At 38.8% G+C, this 25,066-nt stretch overlaps 1 protein-coding gene across 2 annotated transcripts in view; it reads left to right on the top strand.

Annotated features, from left to right (window-relative positions):
- Positions 1–23,577, top strand: part of GPR158 (G protein-coupled receptor 158) — a 194,652-nt gene extending 171,075 nt beyond the window's left edge. The window contains exons 8-12 of one of the 2 annotated variants that reach the window (XM_068673690.1): positions 11,213–11,351; positions 14,888–14,993; positions 16,991–17,137; positions 17,901–18,723; positions 18,850–23,577. In XM_068673690.1, coding sequence (XP_068529791.1) covers positions 11,213–11,351; positions 14,888–14,993; positions 16,991–17,137; positions 17,901–18,723; positions 18,850–19,349 — 1,715 coding nt within the window. In that variant the 3' untranslated portion in view covers positions 19,350–23,577. Of the gene's footprint in view, positions 1–11,212; positions 11,352–14,887; positions 14,994–16,990; positions 17,138–17,900 lie in introns of both variants that reach the window. The other variant, XM_068673689.1, reaches the window with a different exon arrangement.
- The last annotated feature ends 1,489 nt before the right edge of the window (positions 23,578–25,066 follow it).

The following is a 25,066-nucleotide window of genomic DNA, read 5'->3' as shown; positions in this document are numbered from 1 at the left end:
AAGTGGTGCTCAAGAGCTGTCATATTTGAAGGCAGAATGTATCTAGCTATTCTACACTATTACACATGAGAAATTTTGGCAGAAATAACAAAGGCTTTGTGCTTCTGCACCACAGAACTGGACAGAGCTGTCACGTGGAGAGGAGAAGAACTTGCTAGAGCACTCTTTCATAACTGCACAGAAATTAGTATCAAAGTAACAGGAATAGGAAATGCCCATCAAACTTCCCAACTTAACATGTTTGTTAGAAGTGCTGTCAGTGCTTGGGGTAGGCAAGAGCTAAAAAATGCCACCCTGCAGAAATCCATCATACAAGGAGAAAAATAACACACCTTTGTTTCCTTTATTTTAAAAGTGGTTTCCCCATGCCAACGTTCACTTTTATGGTGTAACATACCCTTTCCTGGTGGCTGGACAACTTCAGAGCATCTGCGCTTAGAGCCCTCGTTTCCAGTACTACATAGGTGTGCCACCCACCATCTCAAATATGTCAATGTTTTGAAATATGAAGTGAAAACTTACCTTTCTGCCCTTTCCTTGCCTCCCCATGGATATCCCCACTGACAGAGCTCTGCTGCTGAGGATGAGGGAAAGGCAATGAAGGCAATGTGGTGTTCTCCTTGTGAAAGTGAAGGCAAGATGGGTAGAAGCAGCCTGTGTGTATTTGGGCTATTTTCTCTGAGTTCTGTACAGAAGGCCAGTGCATAGTAACACACAACCATTTTAAAGGACAAACCACTGCTTCCAGCTTCCCCAAGGACTTTCCATGGGTCTAAGCTGCTCTGTCTCCTCTCTCATCCCTGTGCTCTGCTCTTCCCTCCTTCATGTAAGATCTCTCAGGCTACTTCATTTGGGAATGTACTCATGGGTAAACCACACAGAGATGAGTATAAATGAGTACATCTTGAAATGTGTCTCAATCTGGATCCTTTTGTAGGTGTATGCTGATAAAATATAGCTATGTTTTGCTGTAATGCAACAGTATAATCACCAGAGATGTTGTAAAATTAATAACAGAAGAGAATTAAATGTAGAACATGATGTCATCTGCACTGAGCCATTTTGGATGAAAATTTTACTGCATTTCACAGCCAGTAATGCAGTGTAGTATTATTAAAACTTTGATACTGGTGGTTGTTGCATAATGGCAAACAAATCTTTTTATTCTCTTGATCTTACAGCTGTGCTAGTAAACTGAATAAAAACTCAGATCTTAATGGCTGAGTATTACCAATAGTCCCCTATTGTAAGAAATGATGTAAATTACTGTATGCCTAGCGTTGGAAAGAACAAAGACTGTTTTTGAAGACTTACTTACACCTAGAGGGGTTTTTAAAGTGTTTTTCTTTTTTCTTTTTCTTTTTTTTTTTCCAAAATATACTCAGGGGTAGTAGAGGCAAAACTGTTTCTCAAGCCTGAACAAAATTGGACAGAGCTTTTTTTGTTCTGGCATTTTGCCTTTTCACCCAAACTACCTTATAAGCAGAGTTACATTTGTGCAAGTCTTCAGTAAACTGTGGAGTCACATGAGTGCTGCCAGGATTTGTACAGCTACAGGTCTGTACTGACGTGTGTGTGCCTCTACACATATCTGTGCATGTGCACTTTCAGGTGTATTTCAGGTTTATTGTTAACAGCAGTCTGAAAAGCTTACAGACAGTAGGATCTACTTCCAAAAACAGGTACTTATATCAAAGAGATGTCGGGAGAAATACATGTAATGCAAAACCCCTTTTATTTCTGCAATTGACTGGGAGCAGCCTAGGAGAAGATTCTATGTTACAAATTAATTGATAGATAATGATATTTCATTTAAAATACCAAAATAAAAATGCCAGATGTTAATTTATGAAAGGCTTGTAATCTCATTTAATTTAGCCAGGCACAAGATTTTATACAAAACTATTGCATATTTTGGAGTATATTCCAAATACCGGTTCCAATACCTCACTGTTTCATTCTGCTGTCAATGTCTCACTGAAATGTGGAGAGGGAATTTTCAAGGTCACAGATTAGTGAAGTGAGAATTAACAAGGCTCTGTTAAAAAGTCATAATGAGATGAAGCCTTTATGCTACCAGAGATTATTGGAGTTAGGATTTATGGAGCATTTTCCATACTAATCACACTACTTAGGCTCCATCTCGAGAGACTTTTATGGCAGTGAATGTTTTATATTTACATTTCCATTAAGTTTGAGAGGATGCTCTCTTTGAGTGAAGTAAGGACTTAGACATAAAGCTTGTCACCATTTCTAACATCGCCCTCTGTGCTTTGTGCTATGCCGATGAGAGAAATTGGCATTCAGTAAATGCTTATTTTATCTATGTAATGTAATGTAAATCAGTATGCATTTTCCTCGAGGTTGGATGCTTGTGGGTATTTTATTTGTCACTTGCCTAGATTCTTTTATTTCCTTTGTATTTGTTTGTGCATCACTTTAGAGGTTGTGGCATCTGTCTCATTGACAAGCCATGGCAGCGTGGATCACAACCTCAGATTTTAGAGAAGGACCTGAGGGCCTGAAAAAGCTCATCCACAAAGTCTTTCTGTTATGGCCTGGGTATATTCTACACCTCTACCTGCCACAGCCTGATTTCTGACGCCAAATTAGAGAAAAGCAGCTGAAAAACTTGTGGTATGTAATTTGTGGCAGTGTCACAAATCAAACTATTACTCTTTCTCCTGAGGAAAAATACATATAAACAAAACAAATATCAGCACAGTACTTAAAAAAAAAAAATTCCTACAATCTGGAAGAACTGCAAAATAAGTTTAACGTGCAAAGCCCCTGGCAAGAGGGAAAGCTAGGCAGAGAGGTAAACATGCATGCACAAACACCAGTAAAAAACAGAGGTGGTCTTGGCAGGTGAACGATCCTGACTTCATTAGAGCCAGGGTATTACCTAATGCAGATTGCATTTAAACTGTAGTTTTTAAAAATTCCCACATACATCCTGTGTGCTTTTTTTCAATGTTTTACTTAAACAAGAAGTAAAAGGCAGGTATTAACCAAATGCAGTCAGGTATTTTTCCCTGGCACTTGTGTGATTCCCAGCTGGCAGGAGCTGTTCTCCTCTGGCTCAGCTGCTGCACCAGCACACTAATTGGGAGCTCAGGATTTGGGTCCTCATTATAAGGAGAGTTTCAAACACAAGGCTCTGTCATGATTACTGAATGCCCTCAGCCAGGAAAAGGAACAAAGTAAGCATTTCAGTCTGTGTTCCCAAGAGTTCCCTCCTCCTCTTCATTTAATAATATTTAACCTATATAATCTTTGCATCTAAAGACGGGATGAATTGCCAGGACGGGCTCTGACAGATTGGGAATTAAGACCATCCATACGGTTCCGAGTTAGAGCATTGTAATACAGCCTTACAAAGCCCTTTATTAAATTTTCTACAGGCTTTCTGCTGTATTCAGCAAATGAGTGATTATTATTTCTTTTTGTTATCCCCATTAGAAGTGGCCCTATGCCATATTTAGGGTACATTGTTCAGAGTATGCAATGAATGAAGAATTGTTAATTTCCAAATGGGTGTTCTTAAGCCATGTTCTCCTTAACATCAATGTACAGAGTTTAATGCCAAAATTGTCAAGAGCATCTATCCCTTTTGGGTGCTGTCTAGAGACATCTAGGGACTGATTTTTCCAAGTAGTGTTTATAGCCTCCTCTGTGTGGAAAGCCTAGCCAGGAAGAACTTGCTGGAATTCAGCACCAGCAAAGATCTGGCTTCAGTTCTCGTGTTAGATACTCAGAAGGTGCGTTGTTTAAATACATCGTTTGTTTGTTTGTATTTTTTTAACAATTAGCAGCCATCATTCTTCAGTTCCCCTTTCTCAAAAGTAGCTGGAACTCATGGCTGGAGCAGTTTGGGTTGCATTGCCACCTGCTCTAACACTGCTTTTTCTTTGTACCTGCTACATCACAGATGAAAGCCAACAGCCTTTGTTTGTGCACCATTTCTACAACATGTTTCTGCTAAGGAAACCATGTACAGGTTCTCTTAACCACATTTAAGATTCTTCAGAACCACCTGCAGGAGGATACGGCTTTGGGAGAGGCTGGGAGATGCCCTGACTTCGTCTTGTCTTTGCAGCATTCTTGTTTGTACTTTAAAGTCTTTCCAGACCTTCAAGTATTTTGAATCCTGTTGGCATTTGATCGCAACCTCTTTAAGTTGTGAGAGAAGAGGTCCCACACTCAGCTTGCTTTCAGCTGCTGGTGGTAAATCTTTCTGATTCTAATTCTCCCTCTTCCACCCACACAAAAGTGAAGAGGATGACAGGCCCAGAAGAGTGGTCAGCTGGCTTTAATAACAGCAACTGTGGAAGGACTGAGGAAAGGCAGCACCTCTGGGTAGAGGAGGGAATAAAACGGAGTGTAAAGGATAAGAGAGGGAACATGCAGAAACGAGAGGAGTTCCTGGAAACTGTAGGCCATAAGTTTCATGTGGGGAGACTCCTATGGAAGGGGCACATGGATATATATCACACTCAGGTCACTGGATATGTCTCCAATGTCTCCATTGCCAGGAAAAGGCATCTCTAGGTCACCCTCAAACCATGGGGACCATGCAGAGCCACAGACAATCCAACCTCTGGTAGAGAAAAAATGTCAGGATTTGACACCAATTCTTACTCCACACAGAAGTCTCTTTATTGCTGTGCCTGGCTAATTGAAATAATCCTGAGGTATGCTGAGAGAGACGGATAATTTATAACTTGCTTTGAATAATTCAGCACTGAAGACTTATGCATGTAACCAGAGTTTGCTGAAATATAGGAAAATCCTTTCAGCCTAAGAAAAAAGCTTCTACTATGACATGGCACAGCTCTCCAGGTGGGAGATTGAATTCAGTGAAGCAGAAAGAGACTGCACTGGCTGGAAATGGAGAGCAATCTAGGACATGATTTTTCTGTTTAACAGTGGAGCTCTCTCAGCTCCGGAAGGCACTCAGAGTGAGGAAATGGATGGAAGAGCTGTGCTTCCAGATCTACAGAGCAGTTTGTTTCAGTACAGGGCATTTAAAATGTATACATTAGTTTGATGAGATGAAATGGGATGGAGAAGAAGATGAGTTGTAGCCTGCCTGTGCTGTGGATTTAGTGAGAGTTAGAGTTTGTATCCAAAATCTGAAAAAAAAATGGTACAGCTGTAGAACAATACTGTTTTGTAAAGTTCAGGATGCCAAATGGATTTGGTCAAGGTCATAGCCATAAAAGGCTCTCCCTTCTTAAATACATGTAATAAAAGCCTGCAAAATATTTCACCATCTCTGGAGAGCAGCGTCGTGTTGTCCTGTGGTAGTGCTTCTTAAGCAAAATCAGCATGGTCAGACATGGAACATCATACAAAGCCATGAAAACTGGCTTCAAACCTTCAGGGCTGTCTTCTTCTTGCAGGCAGCCTTTGGACAACAGAGTGCAAGTGAGCATGGGGATGGGGATGGTGGCTCAAGGGAGCTCCTTGCAGCAACTCTAGGCCATGGCCGTGTCCACCTTGGGGCTGGCCTGAAGAGTCACAAGAGAAGAACGTTGCTGTCAGGCAAGGAGGGCTGAGCATCAACCAGGACAGCCTAAAATAACTCTTTCCTTCCAGACCAGGGTGGGAAGGAAACTCACAGTTTAGGATTTAAGATGTTCACAAATCCGGGTAAATTTATTTCCACTGCCATTCTTCAGTGACAAGGTGGCATTATCCCCATTCTGCACAACCAGCACTGAGGCGCAATGAGATTAGGGTTGTGTGGTCCATTTAATCTGGGTGTCCATTTTGCAATGCTTTTGGCTCAGTTACAGAGCTTAGTCAAATCTGTACAGAACATGTTATATATGGTCTCACTGGCTGCAAATACAGCCGTGTGCTCACTTCTGCTGCCATTGCAGCAAAAATGTCGAAGCTGGCCCCCAGCTAGCAAGAAAAACATGCTCTGTGATCATCTCTCTGAAGCATGGCTTGAGTGGGACTTTTAACTCTGAAGTACTGAGGTACAAAGTTAAAATTCAGTTCTCCTGAACAGGTTACACGTGCAAAAGAGGGCAAATAAAGACTACATATTTTTATGTTAGTGCTGTCCAAGTTTTAGAGAGGACAAAGGTGGAGAGGTAAAGATGGACTACTTTCCTAAGGCCTCTAAGAAGAGTTAGTGTCCCAGTTTAAAAATCAGGAGTTTAACATTTCTTGACTTTTCAGGTTTTCTTATGTGATTTTTGCTTGTCTGAATCTGTTTTTTCTTACCACGCTTGATGTCATGCCCTTACTACCTTTCTCCCTTTGCCATCTGCAGGTGTTTTTCTGTTGCCCATTCAAGTGTAATGAAGGTCTTAACTTTTCCAAATCCTAAAGGACAGGAACAGCGCTCTGATCATGGCTTTCAGTTCCCCATATCTCACTCCACTGTCCCATACAGTCAGCTGAAGTACAGACATCTGCAGAGTACGCAGTGAATGAGGACAGAGAATTCACATATGCTGGGGCTGGGCGGGCAGGAGTGGGGCAGCCTGCATCGTATGCAAGAAGATGTCGCAGAGGCTCTGGCACAGGCTGCCCAGAGAAGCTGCGGGTGCCCCATGCCTGGAGGTGTTCAAGGCCAGGCTGGATGGGGCTTTGAGCGTGGGGCGTTGGGACTGGGTGATCTTTAAGGTCCCTTCCAATCCAAACGATTCCATAGTTCTGTGATTCAGTGACTGTCTCTGGACAGAGCTGTGCTTTGTACTGGCTTTAAATATGAAAGAATAATTGACAGCGCAGACAACTGAATGTTTACCAAAACCTAGTACATATATTATGGCAGATCTTCAGGTAATTTAAGTCAATAAAACCAACTGTGAGCGTGTCCTTCTTTACAGAGCAGAAACATATCACATACTGTGAACGTATCATTGTCCCTCATTATCAAAAGGTGTGGAATATGAACAGTGACCCAAAGAAATCCCAGGTGAGCAGACATAGTGCACTGTTAGTAGTAATAGGCCAGCTGTATCCAGCATCATTTGGTGTGTTGGGTAACAGAGCTAAGTGCTCCAAAATGCTCCATTTTTTTTTAAATATGATGGACATTGCAAACAAAAGGAATGATCTTTATTTTTTATATATAAATATAAATAAGTAGGTTAATTAGATAGTGCAAAGACCAGATAAAATATTCTAAGGATAAGAAATGGATAGCTAGCAAGAGATATATTTAAAGATTAATTAATCCCTGCACATGGCATATTGAGGCCATATTATGTTTTCATCTCACCTTCCATTCATATGTGCATCTACTTGTGTCTTTAATTATTCCTTTTCTTAGTCTCTTATCTCTTACAGATTTGCAAGTGAAATCTGAAATGCCTGGTTTGGACAGTTACAAAATAGCTACTCTGAGTATTTTAAAAGCTTGATTTTTATTTTTATTTTTTTTTTATTTTTACTTCACATTTCCTGGCCAGATAGTGGTTGACAGCTGTCTCTCCAAGGAATTTCCATCATTTTTCAAAGTAAGAAAAGGAGATATTTTTTGTTCTTCTGCTTCATAAGTAAAAATGGAATATTTTTTAGGCCTTTTGATAAATCATATTTAAAGGAACAAGATTATGCATTTTGAGCTTTGAGTTTGGTCTTGGTGGGCTTGCATTATGCTAATGTAGTCCTTTAGTTGTCAAGAAGTCACTTTTCTCACACCAGGCCTGTGTTGAAAAATTGTTCAGCAAGCCAGATTTTAATCATAAAAGATACTTGGTGCAAGAGAGTCATTAGTGTGCCCCAAACAAAACTAGTAGGACTTCAGAGATGAGTGGTGCTTAAGAATCTTGCTCTTACCTATTTAACTGTCTGCCTATCCTGTCTACCAATTTAAAGTTAGCTACACCTGTGTTTGTCATAAGTATACTAAATATATAACTAACTTATTTGATGTTGAGAAACCAGAAAGACCAACTGGAAAATAATACAGCAAAAATTTATAACATCTTCAGTTTCTCATTACAACATGCACTAGTAGTCTGTAGCTAATTATATGAATTCAATTTTCCCCCTCAAGCACAACTTCTGCACAATGCATTTAAGCTGTGTAATTAGTGGTTTTGATAATTAATTGTTTTTCAAGCAAGATTTTTTTTGTTATTGCTAATGAAATTATTGTATCATTGGGCTTAGCAACTATAGGAACTCTGTTATTTTACCTTGTGTTTCAAAAGCTATTTCCTATCTGTGTTACCAGATGTCACACTAATTATTATCTGCAGACAGGAATGCCAGTTCTGCTCTAAATGTAAAGCATTATGCATTAAACAGTGCAAAGCATTATGCATTAAAGCATTATGCATTAAACAGTGCAAACTACTGTTATGGTCCAGTATGCTAATGCTTTGAAATCCCCTCTTGTTTTAGGAACTCCTTGTGACTGATTCTGAAAGTGAAAACAGGGAAATTTGCAATCAGATCTGGGAATCATTCACTCCTACTTAATGCAGTTCACTGACTGTAATTCATCTTGCTACCTGGGTCTGACTTACTCACTTTCATTTGTGTTCTCAGAAATATTGATTATACATTTTTTTTTCAGTCTGCATACAAAAAAATTATAATTCTTGTACATCTTTAAGGTTACTGCAGTGTTGATGTGGTGTGTTTTTTTTTTCTTTCTTTTTTATTGGTAAAAATAAGCAAAATTTGGCCTATGCTGTTTATTTGAAGTAGGAATACTTTTAGCACATGTATTTTCATGCCATTAAAAGCCCAGCTTTTTCAAACTCTCAACCTGTATTAGCAATGGTAACTAATCATTTCTAACAATAAGAGACATGGGGCTCTTCTCACTTCAGTTGTAGAAGAGAAAGAAAAATGAACTGTGTTTTGGGGTAGTATGCCTCTTACTTCATAATTAGCTCTTATATTATCTATGCAACTCTATTGATAATTTATTTATTCATTTATTTATTTATACTGTGGAGCACTCTGGAGGAAAGGCAAAATGAGAGGTAATGGGATACGTGGCATGTTCTGTGATGCCTACTGAAATTAGGGATCCGTAGACCATAGGACAGTACAATACAGTGATTTGGCTTTAGCAACCTAATCCTGTGAATGCATTCTTTTCTTTTCAATTTCTTCTGAAATCAATACAGAGCAATTAGAGCAAGGAATGTCATTACTTTGAAGAGCAATACCTCTCAGTGCCACAATTCTGCATATGCGAGACAAGTGTACCTCGAGAAAACAAAACTGCTAACATTTGTAAAGGAGCCTTTAATCTCTTTTCATTGAAGCAAAATCTGTATTCCACTTGCTCAGAGAGGACTTCAGGAGCAAGATGGCTTTGTAGGTGATTTCTGCATAGGTGTTTTTAAGGAGCTAGAGTAATAGACTCCACTGGTAACATATCTAACTACATATATGATATTAGAAGCTTGAAATGCTGTAACACTATGATAATGTATGTACTTTGCAGCAGTTACATGCTGTTATAAGTAGAAGCAACCAGAGGACCTGATCTCATAAGATATACAGTGCAGATATTTTACTTCAATCTTTTGATAATGGGGGTTCACAAATATTTGGACATTTATCCAAACCAGACCAATAATGATTTGCTGATCACTACCATGGGGTGATATCACTGATCTCCTGCTCTGGTTACAGTATAATAAAATGTATTTGCAAAAAGAAGTGTGAGGAAGAAATGATTTTTGATTATACTACACCTGACTGTATTTTTACTGTAAAGATAATGTGTTTCTTTACATACAATCAGTGGCAATTTAAGATCTAGTAACAAAGTATGGAATTTCCAAAGACAACAAAAAGCTGAATAAGGAACTTTTCTTTAGTGCAGGCAGCTGATTGAATTCATTTCAGAGCTGAGGAGCTAGGGTAGGCTTCAGCTTACCTACCAGGACATCTAAAGTCTAGATACTTAGGGTAATCATTGGAGTGCTTTCAATTTTAAGGAGAGACGTGGCACCTCCTGCCATGTTAGGATGTGATGGTTTGCATTGCAGAGCTGGCTTGTTCATAGGCAGCAGGAGGATCACTGACCAAGCTGGACACCTGACTACTCGGTAGCTGAGTATAGGTGAGTTCAATCCCATCCCTCCCATTCTTCTTTTTCCTCTCGAGTATATGTACAAACATGCTCTCAAGAGAACTGAATGTAGGTGATGGTCACTAACAAAATACAGCAGTCACTGGATTAGATGCAAAAGTTCACCAAGCCTAAAGCAGTGTATGAGTAACAACAGGACCACAGTCAATTTCTGAAGCTGTCGTGCAGCAGTGCCATTATTGCAGGGGTCTGATAGGGAATTGCACCTTGCTGGGCAGACGTAACCACTTCCAGCCATCATCAGCCCAGAGTACAAGGCAAGAGGTAAAGGTGCCAGCTGTACTCATAGCTATGTGGCAGAGCTGAGGTTTTTATTTTTTGCAAGGGGAGGTTTTTCGAGATGAATATGAAATTATTTCATTCATATCAAAAGTAAATTGAATGATGTCACAGCAGACTGTCTACTGGAAATGAAGCCAGAGGACTAGTGGGTGCAGATGAATGAGCTCTAACAGGATAGTTTGAACAGATCCTGACCCTTTACTCCTCCATTCTTCCTTTACTCATATTTCTCCTAACAGAGAGAAACGCGTCATTTCATATAATTGCATTAAACCCTCAGAAATGACTCATAATATTATGGGCACCAGCAGGATTAACTGTCGTGAACAGTGGAAATTTTTTCATCCAAAATATGTTGTTTAATCTAAGTTACAAACCTTTGAAATGAAACTATTCACTTAGAAACTTGTAGTCTTGTAGTAGCACCAGTAGCTGCCTCCATAGCAAGAACTAAAGCTACAGATAAACATATTTTGTTATTTTAAATAACATCAAGTTGCTATAGTCCCAATTTGAAAAATGAGCAAGAAATTATTAGACATTGTCTCAAGCGAGAAATTATTAGACATTGTCTTAATGATTGTATATTGAAAAACTGAAACACCATGAATGCAAAGGTTCCTGATCTGGAAAAAAGAGGTGTTTAAAATTAAAACCAGATGCATGATGCACAGTAACAATATCTGAAAGTGTTTGCTTCTGTGTGTGCACATATAAATTTACAACTGTGTACTGTCTTTATCTGCTCATATATACAGAAGATACTATAGTGCTTCAAATTTCCTTCCTTTTTCATCTATAAAACTAATTGCAAATTATTTCTTTTTGTTCTTCTCACAGCTGAATTTTTATTCCTCTTGTGGGGTGTTTATCTCTGCTATGCAGTGCGGACAGTCCCATCAGCATTTCATGAGCCACGTTATATGGCTGTTGCAGTTCACAATGAGCTCATTATCTCTGCTATATTCCATACAATTAGGCAAGTGATCTGTAGATCTAGTAATTAACTATTTATCTTTCAGGTTTCTTATGGTGCAACTTAAAATGGGTAAATGGGATAGGATGAATAATGGAAGGTCTCTTAAATATTTAATTCTGCAAATTAAGTAACTACTAAACTTAAAACTGTTCCCACAGGATTCAAGAAAATGTACAGTCAACTTGTAAATCATATATTTAGTGTGTTGTTTTTTTTTTCAGTATTGCTAGCTAATATGATCTTGGATGAAAGTAGATGCAATAAATTAGATATATGTATATATCACTATATGTGATAAATTAAAGGTAGCAGAAATACTGTCTGTCTTGAATCATTTACACTCTGCTCATTGGTTTGTATCCCTAGAAAAGCAGCAGGTAAGGATGTTGGCTTATATGAACTTGTCCTGGTGTGTAACAGATTGGCAAAGTGCAGCTGTATGTTGAGATAATTGCACTGGTTTGTGCATGCAGCATAGTGGTTTATATGCTGACATAAAAAGTCATTACGCTGCAGCAATAATATAAGGCATGTGTTTCTTATAAAACTCCTAATGAGCTCTATGTTTCATACTTGTAAATCATTAGAATAGTAACAGATAAATAACAATCTTTGCCAGAGCTACATGATAATTACCATATATGCTTTGCTGCAGAGTACTTTGCAATAAGGAATTGGTCCTAGAAAATTCAGAATAGCAAGATAGCATGAATTTCATCTCATGCTCTAAGAGATTCTTAGGACTTTCTTATGGCATTCGTACACCTTTCTTTGCCTCCTGACAGACCCTATCCTATATCTACTCAGATATTTTTTTAACAGCACTCCACTGACAGTCTTCAAATACTCTTCTTACTCTTCTCAGTTTCTTGGTCTGTCTTGGAGCTCATGTTTCTCTCTGCTTTCTTGATGTTTTCTTCCATGTTTCTGCAACTTTTTATTTCCTTAACCTTCTCCTAGCCCCTTATCTCCTAGCCCCTTATGTATGTATCATCCACATACATTCAAAATCTTCTTTACTCCTTAACACAAACATCTAAAAAAAAAAAAACACAATTTTTAAAATTTGTATTTGGTTGAAGTATCTTTCAATTTCTGATAGAGCAGATGTAAAATTTGCTTGCAGTACTTTTGAATTGGCTATAACCAATATAGTAGCCCTTCAGTCAAACTTTTCCCCCATTAATTGATATCCCTAAACTATACTTTGGTCAATGGTAGAAGATACAGTTTAGTGCATTAGTAGAGGTGTGCTAAGAAGTTTCTTTTAGCAATAGGACAGGATGAAAGAAACCTTGGATTGAAGGGAAGGGGAAAGGGGAAAATGCAACATTTTCATTCCCTTCAGCCATGAGGATTTTACTTGAAAGCATTAGGAATTGGAGAAAAAGGAGGGATTGAGCTCTCTTTTATAGACTTGGTCCTATTGCATTTCTGATCAGGCCAGTGATTTGTTTGTTTTCAGTAATAGATTTCCAGACTTTATTCATTTTTCCAAGATGTTCCTACAGTATCTGAAGTTAACCAAAATACATGTAAATACATGATCCCTCCTGAGATTATGTCCATATCTTTACACACAAGTCCCAACCTGGTCTCAAGTTCACTTTTCCGTATGTGAGTTTGTTGTGTGTGTGTTTGTGTTTTTTTTTTCTTCTGTCTTCCCTGCCAAGCTCTGCATGTAACTGAAAGAGCTGTAATGTTAGACTTATATCTGAGTTGTCATGAAATTGAAAGTGCCACAATCTTGAAGGACACTTACTATTATGTGGCAGCAGTCCAGTCTGAAAAACCCTGAAGCTCATAGTAGACTGATATGAGCACTAAATAAAACCTCAAACTGTTTATGTTTGTTCTTCTTTAAAAGTGTGATTCCCATTTCAGAAACAGAGGATTCTTGATTGTTTTCAGATCAGCATATTATTAAATTCCTGCCTTGCTCTTTCTTGAGAAAATTGAGAAAGAACATTTCTCACAATGTTCTTCTCGAAAGTACTATTGAGAAGAACAAAATGTATATGGGAAAATCTCATTTGAATAGAAACTCTATCTCCATAGAGATCAGATACAGGGCTCAGATAGTAATTTGCATGTGTCACTAGCCCCTCTTATTGTCCCTTCTTTCTCTTTTTCCATGCTTGTTCTTCCGCCATCCACCTTAGCCCTTCTCTGTCCTTGTGTTTTCCCAAGTAAACAACACACCCCTCATTACTTTGTCATTTCTGTTGGTTCCAGTACTCGATCTGGTACTTCTGGCTTCATTACCTAGGTAATCACAAGCCCTTACATTGCTACCCCTGACCTTGCAAGTTCTGCTCCCCCCAAAGACCCCAAAGCTCCCTTCAATTACCTCTGCAGTTTGGCTGTCTTTCCCCTTTAACTGCCTGTCCAATCGTGCCATTCCTCATGGCACAATCTGTAACTTTTGTTAGCTTTTTGCTCTGTCATTTGTTATATCCAGCAGTCTCTCATGTCATCTCCAATAGCTCTCAAGATGTGTTCAGGTAGCTAAACCACAGGCCTGAGCCTCGTCGTCTGCCTGCACACCTTAACAGCAACAGGTCTGTCAGAAAGAAGAATTTATAACATTTTATTGTGCTCACGAAGCACTGCATTTACAAAGTAATAAACATGAAATGATAAATACATTATTATGGCATATAAGGCAGTGTTTCATGCCAGACTATTTCTGTTAACAAAAGCTTCTGCAAAATATGCTTCTGTGGGCTTGGGTAAGTTGCAAATCTCATTTCGATCTGAATGATTTATGTAGACCTGCAAATTACAAGCCAGTGGTGAATCCATTCATCCATTGCATTGCGTACAGTTGATATCTTTGGGAGCTCAGTAAAGCAGATAAGCCAAGCATGCTTCAGTTAACTTTAACTGCAGTGTTTGTCCTGCCACTCTTTTAGAAAGCTCAGCAAGGGATTGCTTCATGTAGGACATTCAGCCACTCATTTCCTAGGGTTTGTGGGGCTCTTAGACCCTGAGTGGTCCTACAGTCAAGACCATTTCTCTTCTCCCCACTAAAATGCATTTCAGTTAGTTATCTCTTTGAGGGCTTATCAGCCACACTCTGTAGCTGTGATCTCTGGACATCTTGTATTTACAAAGCGCACTGCAAATTTTCATAGTACACGTGCTTACCTAACCTAAAATCATCAGTTCAGATCCTTAATGTAAACTGCCATAACTCAATTCACGCTAAAGAAACTGACGATTTACACCATCCAAAAAAAAAACACCAGCTAAATAGAGGGGAAAACATGAGACTGAGAAATGTCCTCAAAGGTCTGTTGTTTCTTTTTATACTTTGTTCCATCTTGTGTTTTATTTTATTTTTTCTGATTCATTTTGAAATCGTGGTATGTAGGTAAAGCATGTGCATGTAATGTTTGGTCTGTATGAAGCTGTACAGAACAAAAATAGTTGTGTTTGGCATTTCAGTGAAAAGAATCCTAAAGAACGTTAAAAATGTTAAATCTGATGCACTGGAGAAAAGGCAGTGAATTGCAACACAATTCTATTTTCAGATTCATTCTTGCTTCGAGACTTCAGTCTGACTGGATGCTGATGCTGTTCTTTGCACACACACACTTGACTGTGACTGTCACTGTCGGCCTACTTCTGATCCCTAAGGTATTTGGTTCTCCTGCCTTTTTTCTTTTGCCAAGACCAAGGAACATAAATGTCTTGCAGAAGTAATTCTATATAAAATTAGCAAGCAACTGGTAGAAAAAGAAAATGTAAAATTTGGCTGTAATGCCTAAAACCATGTTTTTTTCTTTAAAAACTCTTACACATTTTGAAAAATTCCTTATTTATAATTTCAAAATTCTAGAGATTTAAAAGACTTTTAATTTTAATTTAAATTAAACAAAAAAATGATTTGATTCATATGAGAAGTAAAGGATATTGCCTGAAAATGCTTACTTCATGTACTTTGGTGACTGTGCTGTTGTGCTATTGGTGATCAGACAAAGAGTTTGGCCAAGGGGATAAAAAGACTAGGGTGGACTGTTAAATAAATGTGGCATAAGGAGCTCAGACTAGCCATGAGAAGAAGTGGTTGGGACTTCAACCAGGCAGTTGTTACTGGCTAGAAAAGGAAAATTCTGTGCAAGTCAGAGTCTGGGACATCCATGTCCTGCATACTCAGGAGAGACTTGGCCCATGATGCGGAGCCAGGAGCAGAGCAGGGTGAGAAGATGAATGTGTGCCGGACATGAGAAGATGCAGGATGGCAGGGTGCAGGGAGGAGAACAGAATGAGCTTTGAGCACTGCGGCTCAGCTCCCAGCAGGCTCCAAGAATGAAATGACAATATGTTAGTCTCACCAGGGTAGGGAAACCCCAGGTAGCTCCACCTGTCCCTAGCACCAGTCTGAATCATTTGGATGTAGCTTTCTTCTTATGCAATACCACAGCAAACACATGATTTTATAATTGCTTTTGGAATGACCAATAGCATCAATCAAAAAGTCAAGAGTCAAAGAGAACAATGAAGGTGATAGTTGCATATGAAGGAAAAATGCTAAGCAGTTCAAGTTAATGCAATTTTCAGTTTAGTGAAGCTGCTATTCCTATCTTTTGCCTTTCTGTCAGAACAGAATATGCTGATAAACTCTCAAATATATGTATATTAAACAGCCATAAGCAAGGGACACACTTATGCCTTAATACTGAATATCCTTGTTACTTTTTTAATGACTCAGCTAGTCGTTAGCAATAGTTTTATTTTTTATCCATATGCTTTATTACATGTCTTCAGAGATACCTTTCTAGACTAGCCTAGAGAATTTGTTAACCTTTCTGAAACTGACTCATAACTAAGGATATTCATTTTAATTGTTAGCTTATTTTCTGTGTAACACTATACAGACTTTTCTTCCAGCACCCCGAAGAACTGAAGGAGTTAGAAGATTCACAAGGTTTAGTTCCATTCATAAAGTCCCAAGGCCAGATGACTACATAGGCAATAGTAACCACAGATGAATGAATCCATATGAATAAAAAAAAGGTTGCACAACCTCTCCCTGCAATGCTTGATCTGGGCATTTGCTAAAACTTACAAGAGAAAAATCATCTTATTATCTTTTTTTTTTTTTTTTTTTTTTTTCAAAATTTCCCCTCCTTTTTCTTTTTTTTTGTTGTTGCTGTTGTTGTTGTTGGCCACCTTATCTCTTCTTTTCCAGGGTCAGGATCTAAAATGGGAGAACTGCTTTCTGCAGGATTATTCAGCTGCATGGAATATAAAATACAGTCTTATGATTTTAGCAGCCTAATTGCTAATTCTCACTGAAAGACTGTTCCCATATATTTGTCATGCTCGCTTAATGTAAATGCACTGTAAAGAGGCTCAAATAAGCATCAAAATGAGTACAAAGGTGTTGTGTTTTTTCTAACACAGATCTCTAAACCTTTGAAGTTAACTCACCATGAATATAAGCTTCTTCCATACAATGCTGATATTCTATAGGACACTACTTAAACCAGTAGAACTTATGGGTAGTATTTTGAGTTTAGAAAACCATATGAATATGAAATCTGTTGTGATTGACTATGTCATGAAAACTGTTGATGTAAGTTTTTGCAGTGCACTGATGGCAACATCTTTGTTATGAATGCTTATTGCAGTTTTCACATTCAAGCAATAACCCAAGAGATGATATAGCTACAGAAGCTTATGAAGATGAGCTCGATATGGGTCGATCTGGATCCTATCTGAACAGCAGTATCAATTCAGCATGGAGTGAGCATAGTTTGGATCCTGAAGATATTCGGGTATATATAACTCACTTAAATATCATTTATTTCAATAACACTTTTTCCTGTCAGTAAACTCTGAATCACCTCTGTGTAACTTTTTTTGCAGATACCAGATGAAACAGGTCAGCTTAGGTCTCTCAATGATTCTGGTAATCAGGTCATGTAAAATGTCACAGAAACAATTCACTAGTGTGAAGAGAAGATGCATTACTAGTTGTAGTGAAAGTCATGCTGGAGGCTGAGGACAAATAAGCATCCACAGCAAGAGTTGTTTATCAGTTTACATGGACTCTTCGAATTACCTGGAAGCACAAACAGCATTTGGTGTCACTGTGATTAGTTGTTTGTACATAATATATACATAACTATATAACATATAATTTTAACAAACATAGGAAATAGAAACAAAACTACGTTATTCCTGTGTTAAATGATAAAAGGGCAATTCTGCCTGGAACTTTTCTTACAATCCCAGAATACCTACTATCTGTAGGGGTCAGCAGGAAAGCTTGTACAGGGTATTGTAGGAATGTAACTAATTGTGCATGCTGTATGATGCACAACTATGCAAGGTAACCGGTTTGTGCACCAGGGTTGAACTTAATTTTAAGGTAGAAGATCATGAAATTTGAGTTCATGGAGAAATGGCATATTCAAGAATTAGAAAAGAGGGTGAAATGAGTTTAATGCCATTTTTAGAGCAATATGTACTGCATTCACTGGGCTGCTTGTTTGACTGTGTTCACTCTACGTACTATTTTTGCTATTTACTTTACAGGATGAGTTGAAGAAACTATATGCCCAGCTTGAAATCTATAAAAGGAAGAAGATGATTGCTAATAACCCACATCTTCAGAAAAAAAGGTGCTCTAAGAAGGGCCTGGGTCGCTCGATAATGAGGCGTATTACGGAAATCCCAGAGACAGTCACCAGGCAGTGCTCCAGGGACGAGAAGGACCTGCTGGAGCATAGTGCTGTGAAGAACACGTCTACACTGAAGAAAAACCCACAGGATTCCACCAGTTCTGTAAAGCCAAAAGAAGAGACTATCAAAAACAGAGTCTTTTCATTAAAAAAGTCCCACAGCACTTACGATCATGTTAGGGATCAAACAGGAGAACCTAACAGCTTAACTACAGAAAGCACAGACGTTATAGCTGCTGAGAATTCACTTCTGGATTCCTTGACTGGTAATGATGTAACCAAAAAAGCTCCTGAAAAGGTTGAAGCAGTGTCCACTGAATCGGTTCCTTTGGTGTGCAAATCAGTAAGTGCACATAATTTAAGTGCAGATAAGAAGCCTCTGCATCCAAGAACGTCCGTGTTACAAAAATCCCTCAGTGTTATTGCTAGTGCCAAGGAAAAGACTCTGGGACTAACGGGTAAAACGCAAAGTCTAGAAGAGAGCACTAAATCTCATAAATCTCAGCAGAAGGGTAAGGAGGCCAGCAGAAAGCACTCTGCCTCTGATAAAGGGGAGCATAAGGATTCTCATCGGAAGAACTCTACCCACTCTGAGGAAGCAAAGAAAACACATAAGTCTGGAATTATGAAACAGCAAAGGGTTGCTCAAACACCCACAAATCCAGACACAGGCCCAGGTAAGTCTCTGCACAAGGACACTTTCGACATAGGAGAAGTTTGTCCTTGGGAGATATATGACCAAACTCCTGGTCCTGTGCCTTCTGACTCTAAGGTTCAAAAACATGTGTCTATTGCTTCCTCAGAGCCAGAGAAAAATCACCCTTCCCAGCCAAAGGGGAAATCTCACCATAAGCAGAAGACACCTGAGGGGTATCAACAGTCAAATCAACAGAGCTCAGAGAAGGTGGAGGCAGCCACTCGGGAGGCACAAGAGCAGCAGGTTTTTGAAAATGAGAAAAAACAGTCAAATTCCAAGCCTCAGGTCTCACCTGGGCTGAAGTGTGAGAACTTTAATAGATATGCACCGAATATTTGTGCTGGGGAGCATGATGAGCTACCCCCGAAAGCAGTGGAAAACATCAATAAATTGGTGGAACAGAAAAAAAATGCCTCTTCTGAGGGAAATGTGCTTTCATCTGACTCCCGTAAGCCAAGTAGTTACTTACAGCAACCTTCAGCATCTCGAGCTGAAGTCTGCCCTTGGGAGTATGATACACCAGATTTACCAAATGCAGAAAGAAGTGTAGCTTTATCGAACACCTCTGCTATAAGTGCAAATAAAACAGCAACACCTCGAAAATAAGAGGCTTTTGGACTGAGGAGAGTAGCAACATTGAGAAGAAAGACAACAGGAAAGACAGAGGGGACTTAGGCCAAAAGGATCTGAAAATTCCTAAGGAGCATCACTTTAATTAAAGGAATCAGCACAACAGAAAAGTAGGAATTAATCAAAGCAAATTATTATTATTATTATTTATTTGTTGAGTGCCAACAATGTGATTAGCGGTGCCCAGAATGTGTTCCCAACTCCAAGGATTGTACTGTGTCAATGAAAGTAACCTGCCTTTGTGAAATCACTTCTCCTTTAAAAGGAAAAAAAAAAAAAGGTGGTAAAAAACGCACACTAGGTCTTAACAGAATTATTTCTGAATGCCACAACTGGCTTTAACTCGCCCTTGGGACTTTAGAGATCCAACAGAAGTAGGGCACAGAAAATGTCCTGATGGCAAAAAGGGGTATCAATGAGCAGCTGTTAAAATGACGACTTTTCACTTTGCATATTTTAATCTTGATAGCACTGCTAACTCAATGCATCCCAAAAATACATTTTATATAATGATTGCTCTCATTTTCTTATTACTGTGTGTTTAAGTACATTGTTGTGTCTCATATTAAAGCATTCCAGATTGTATAATTTTTGCAAATAACTTTGATATTATGTGACACAACAACACATTTATGCAATCTGCAGATATTTTCTTCTTATTGTAATTTAAAATACCTGCTATAGACTTTTTGTTTATATATAGAATTACAGTAATCTTCCACTGGCTGTGGAAGCTGTAACTCTCATTGGGAAATTCCTTTGGGCTTTGGGGATTTTTTTTTTCCTTTCCTGTGATTTATATAGTGAACTTTTTGTTTTATTCTCTGTTACTTAAATTTATAGTTTGATACTGTATTATTCAGGGGTTTTATACACAGCAAGTTATTTGTTATGCACTTCCCTGTTAATGCTCATAGACTTTGTTAATAGTGGAAATCCAGTCGTCTTAGCTGCATATTCTGGTAAGTCTTAGGACAACTTATCTGTTGTTTGTTAGAAATTGGAAAATATAATCTAAGAAACCAGAATACCAATTTTAAACATCCATAATGATGGTCTTGTTCAGTATTTCATACTGAGGATGTATTTCTAAATGAGACAAGCAAGAATGACAACAAATAATACCCCAGAAATGATGACCTGCTTTTACTAAAACCAGACAACCCTGGGAAATATATTAGCTAGCTCATATGGAACAACAGTTTACTGTTTATCTCTGTTGGCAAACCTCCAGAAACTGGCCTTTGGAGATACACAAGTGAGGAGAGAGAATCTGAAATATTTCTCTTCCCCTATATATGCAATTGTAATATACAGCAGGAATTAAAATGATGGCATCTCTCTCCCACTCTCCAAAAGTTTAGATTTTATTTATTTATTTTTAATTTATACATACATTTACAGTAAAAGTTAGTATTTAATACAGTACTAATTTTCAGTAATAGCTACAGTCCTCATCCTGCATACGAGCTTAATTCAAAGGTGGCCCATTTACAACTATGAGTCTTAGTGCAGAAACACTCATGATATACCACCAGGGCCTAAGAGGTATCATAGAGAATCTGTGCATCACTAATAATAAAAACTAGGTTCCACCCTCGCCCATCTGAATGTAGTACCAGTGAAGTGCTATTCACTAGAATTGGCTGTACATACAGTACTCCAAAATAAAGACAGCTCAGTCCTAAAGAACTTGTGCAATTTGAGAGAAGTGATGGGATTCAATGAAAGAACACGAAATGAGGATGACTGAATAGAATGTGTTGTTTAATATATATATAATATATATATATAATAGATATTTATATATGTTTAATATATATATATAACATGTCATATCTAATACACACATGCACATACACGTATGTAGTATAAACTGATTTTTGTGGCATCATAGAAAAAGTGGCTTAAGATAAAATACAACAATTGGAGGGACTTAGACAAGCTGGACATGAGGAGGATATTTTTGTCCTTTGGAAAGAACAGAAGAATACAGGCCCATCTACGCTGACAGAACAAGATAGACCTGATCTTCCTACTGCCTCTGCTAAGCCCAAAGCTGGGACATGGAGATGCCTAAGCCAGTTGGAAAAGAGTCAGCTCAGGTCCCAGTGCTGTCTGAACACATTGGCCTCATTCGTAAATTCTACCAAGAGTAAGAGCTTGTTAGCTCCAGATGGTAGTGGCCAAACTGCCCCAAACACCCTGGTGAGCCTGGATGGTGCTCGATTCCACCATGGGGACATGCTGACTTAGGTCTTTGCTATCCTGGGCTGGTCTGACTCCCCTACTCCTCTTTTGTAGGATGTAGTCATGGCCTTGGAGACCTGGTCTCTACCTTCAAGACACATCTGACCAGGACCCTTACTTTGGTCATCTGTGCACCCACTTTGCCCAAACAGTGCCAGTGGTGATCCATGTACAGCCCAAATCCAGCTTGCTATTTAGTTTGGAAAAGAGCTGGGGTTAGAGCCCGTGTGCCCAAATTTCCCCTCCCCAATCCCAGACACTCACAAAATTTGGCAGTAACTTTTCCATCAGCTTCAGTGGGATTTGATCAGAGGGAAAGTAACTCTTAACTGCCCTGTGTGGGAAGAAGTCCATCCTGGGAACACAGCTTTCTGGAAGTCCTGCGGGGGCACGTTGACCCTTTCCGGAGAGATACACAATTAAACCTGCTGAATATGGTGATCACCTTGTGCCTCTCCTACCCCTGGAAGAAGGTCGTGCAGCACATTCAGGAGGTGGTTGGTATGACTGGGGAAGGAGGGCAGCTTACGGCAGGTAGCCCTTACTCACAAAGGCACTGAGGTTAGACGTGGGCATCTGTAGGTGTGTCATTAAAAGAGATTTTTGTACATCCTCACTGCCTCTTAGAGAAGACATTCACAAGGAGCAGGCACCAGCCCCGGTGCCCTCCCTTGTCCTCATCTCCCTTCTTTACCTCGAGGACACACTGCTGCTTGGTGGATGCTGCAGCATCCACCAGGAATGAGGGCATCCATGTCAGCAACCCAGCACCACTGTCCCTTGCTGCACTGGCAGGATCCAGCCCTCCATGCATGACCGTATCTGTGCCACTGTTCTGTATCTACAGTTCCTTACTCATTTATTTTTTTATTTCTTTTTTAAAGATATCCTCACTAGAAACACAGAAACAAAGTCCATTCCTTAGCTGGTGTACATCAGCCCAGCTGCACTGGCAGCAGAAGAATGAAGGCTGGTTGACCAGGGAAAGCACTGGCTTGTGTACTCTTGTTTGGTTTTGTTTTCTTTCATCCTGACCCTTTCCCTCACTTCTTAAAAAGTGTCTGTTATGGTTCTTTAGGCTTGTTGTAGTCACATATCCTAAGACTGATACAATTGGAGAACTTTCCTTGAGAAAGCAACAAAGCTTTCCCCAGTTTATTTAGCAATGGATATTTGGGCTACAGATTCAATTGGTACTTTAGATTATTTTGCACTTAAGAAAGAGGGGCCAAACTTCACTCAACTATTATATTTCACTATGATGCTGCTAGAAACATTGCTTAATGAAGACATACTAAGTTAGACATAAATAATGTTCTGTATTTCATAGATTTTTCTCCACCAGCATATATTGGCTAGATTGCTTAGTTGTCTTTTTCTGGAGTTTCATTGTCATTATTCAGCCAAGAGAAGTGCAACTCTAGAATTAAGATGTTTTCTAGCAGATCTGTTAAGAGAAAAGATAATAAACACTAAGGTCACAAACATTTGCTAGGTTGTCCTTTTAAATGCATGTGCAAGCTGCATTTCTCCTTTATTTCTAAGCCATGGTTTATAAATAATTAGATTTATACCAATCTTATTAGACTTGTATAATTTATGCAAGATTATATGCTTTAAAATATAAATCAGTACACACCTATCATCAGCTTTGGTGGCATCATAGACCTGAAACTGGACAATACTTTTATATTTGCTCTCCTTAGGCTTTTGCATGCATATGACAACAGGCAGGCCTGAGAAAACACTGCCTTTTGACTTTTAACATTTTAGCTACTCCAAGTTGTAGAGTATATAAAGCTGTAAGTCTCTTCACTTTATAACGTGGTTCTTATAACAATGTTATCTGGCAACCAACAGCATCCACCATGAACTACTTGATAGATTTATGTTGTAATGTGTTGCAGCATGTAAATAATGTAACTTCTCTGCAATAAAGCACATTTATATGAAATCTGTCTACAGCCTTTTGTGTTGTGATTTTTCTGAAGTCATTACTGATCTAAATTAAACAAACTAAGCATCAAACCTGTAAAGCAATCAAAAATAAGTTTTACAGGTATATGATTTGATCACAACATCAGCATTTTCAGGATTTTCCTTATGTTTTCTTGTCATCAACAGCTGGACTAGCTGCACACTGTGTTCAGGATTTCAGGTTATAGAAATAGCATGACCAACAGCTCTCTTTTCTCAGTCACTACAATTTAGAGACCAAAATTGTAGGATTTGCACTACATTCTTCTGAAAGTAATTACAATTAAAACATTAGAAAATATTAGGAAATAAATAGATGGCTGCCTATGATGTCATTTTAAAAGCCTATAGGTCACCTGTACAGCAGATGTGCATGTCTGGATTCCTCATCTAATTTAGAAAACATGTAGAAAAGGTAATAAAAATGATCAGAGACAGAGAATGGCTCATGTGAAAGGAGTGACCAGATCAACTGCAGCTTGTTTAACTTGGAAGAGAGATGACAGAGCATGATGATACTTACATAAAATAACAAATGATCTGAAGGTGATTAGAAAACTGGTATTTGCTGGTTTTCATCCTGCAGGAATTACAGAACACCCAGGGTGGCCATCAGCATTTTAAAACAAATGAAGTTTTCTTCCACATATGCCATAATTAAATTGCGGAGCTCATTTTCACAGATTGCTGTGGATACCAGGAGTTCAAAAAGCATTAGGCAGGTCATAGAAGAGAGATTTATCAAGATGCCTGAAAACAGTGGATGAAAACTCTTAATTTGCAGTTTGCTTAAAGAATTGTCTTTACATAATCACCCTGGTTTCTTTCCATAATCAGCTACTACTGGATATGGGGCTAAGTGAGCCTTTCATCCAGCACAGCCTTTGTATATTCTTGTGCCTGTATAAATAGTTAGGCTTAATTAGTTTATTTTCAGTTGTCATACCATTTTTATTATTGTCCCATTATTCATGTAGGAGTTCCAGTAGTTTCTTGCACAGGCACATATTCACTTATAACTTTCAGAGTGCCTCCTGAGTTGAAACACTGCAGTTTCTGTAATCATCCTGAGTCATGATATCGAGGAGTGATGGGGCCATGACCATGAGTGGGAGAGAAGGGGAAGGGAATTATGTATATTCACTAAGTGAACTGTGCACAATTCCGGGTAGCAGGAAAATATAGCCCAGACATTTTACTCTGAACTATTTCATAGAGTTAATCTCAAACCTAAGGCTTTCAGACATGGTGTTATAACTAGCTGGGTCTTCTGAGCTCCACTTCTGACACTTGCATGGCTTTTAAGGAGTAAGGGAAGGCCAATCCAGTTCTGGGCTCCACAACACAAGAGATGGACCTACTGGAAAGAGTCCAATGTGGGGCCACCAAAATGATCTCTTGTGAGGAGAGGCTGAGAAAGATGGGTCTGTTCAGCCTGGAGAAGAGGAGGCTCAGAGGGGAATCTC

Source organism: Anas acuta, chromosome 2 (genome assembly GCF_963932015.1).
Source record: "Anas acuta chromosome 2, bAnaAcu1.1, whole genome shotgun sequence".
Lineage (NCBI taxonomy): Eukaryota > Metazoa > Chordata > Aves > Anseriformes > Anatidae > Anas > Anas acuta.
This window is presented reverse-complemented; position numbering and strand designations above follow the sequence as displayed.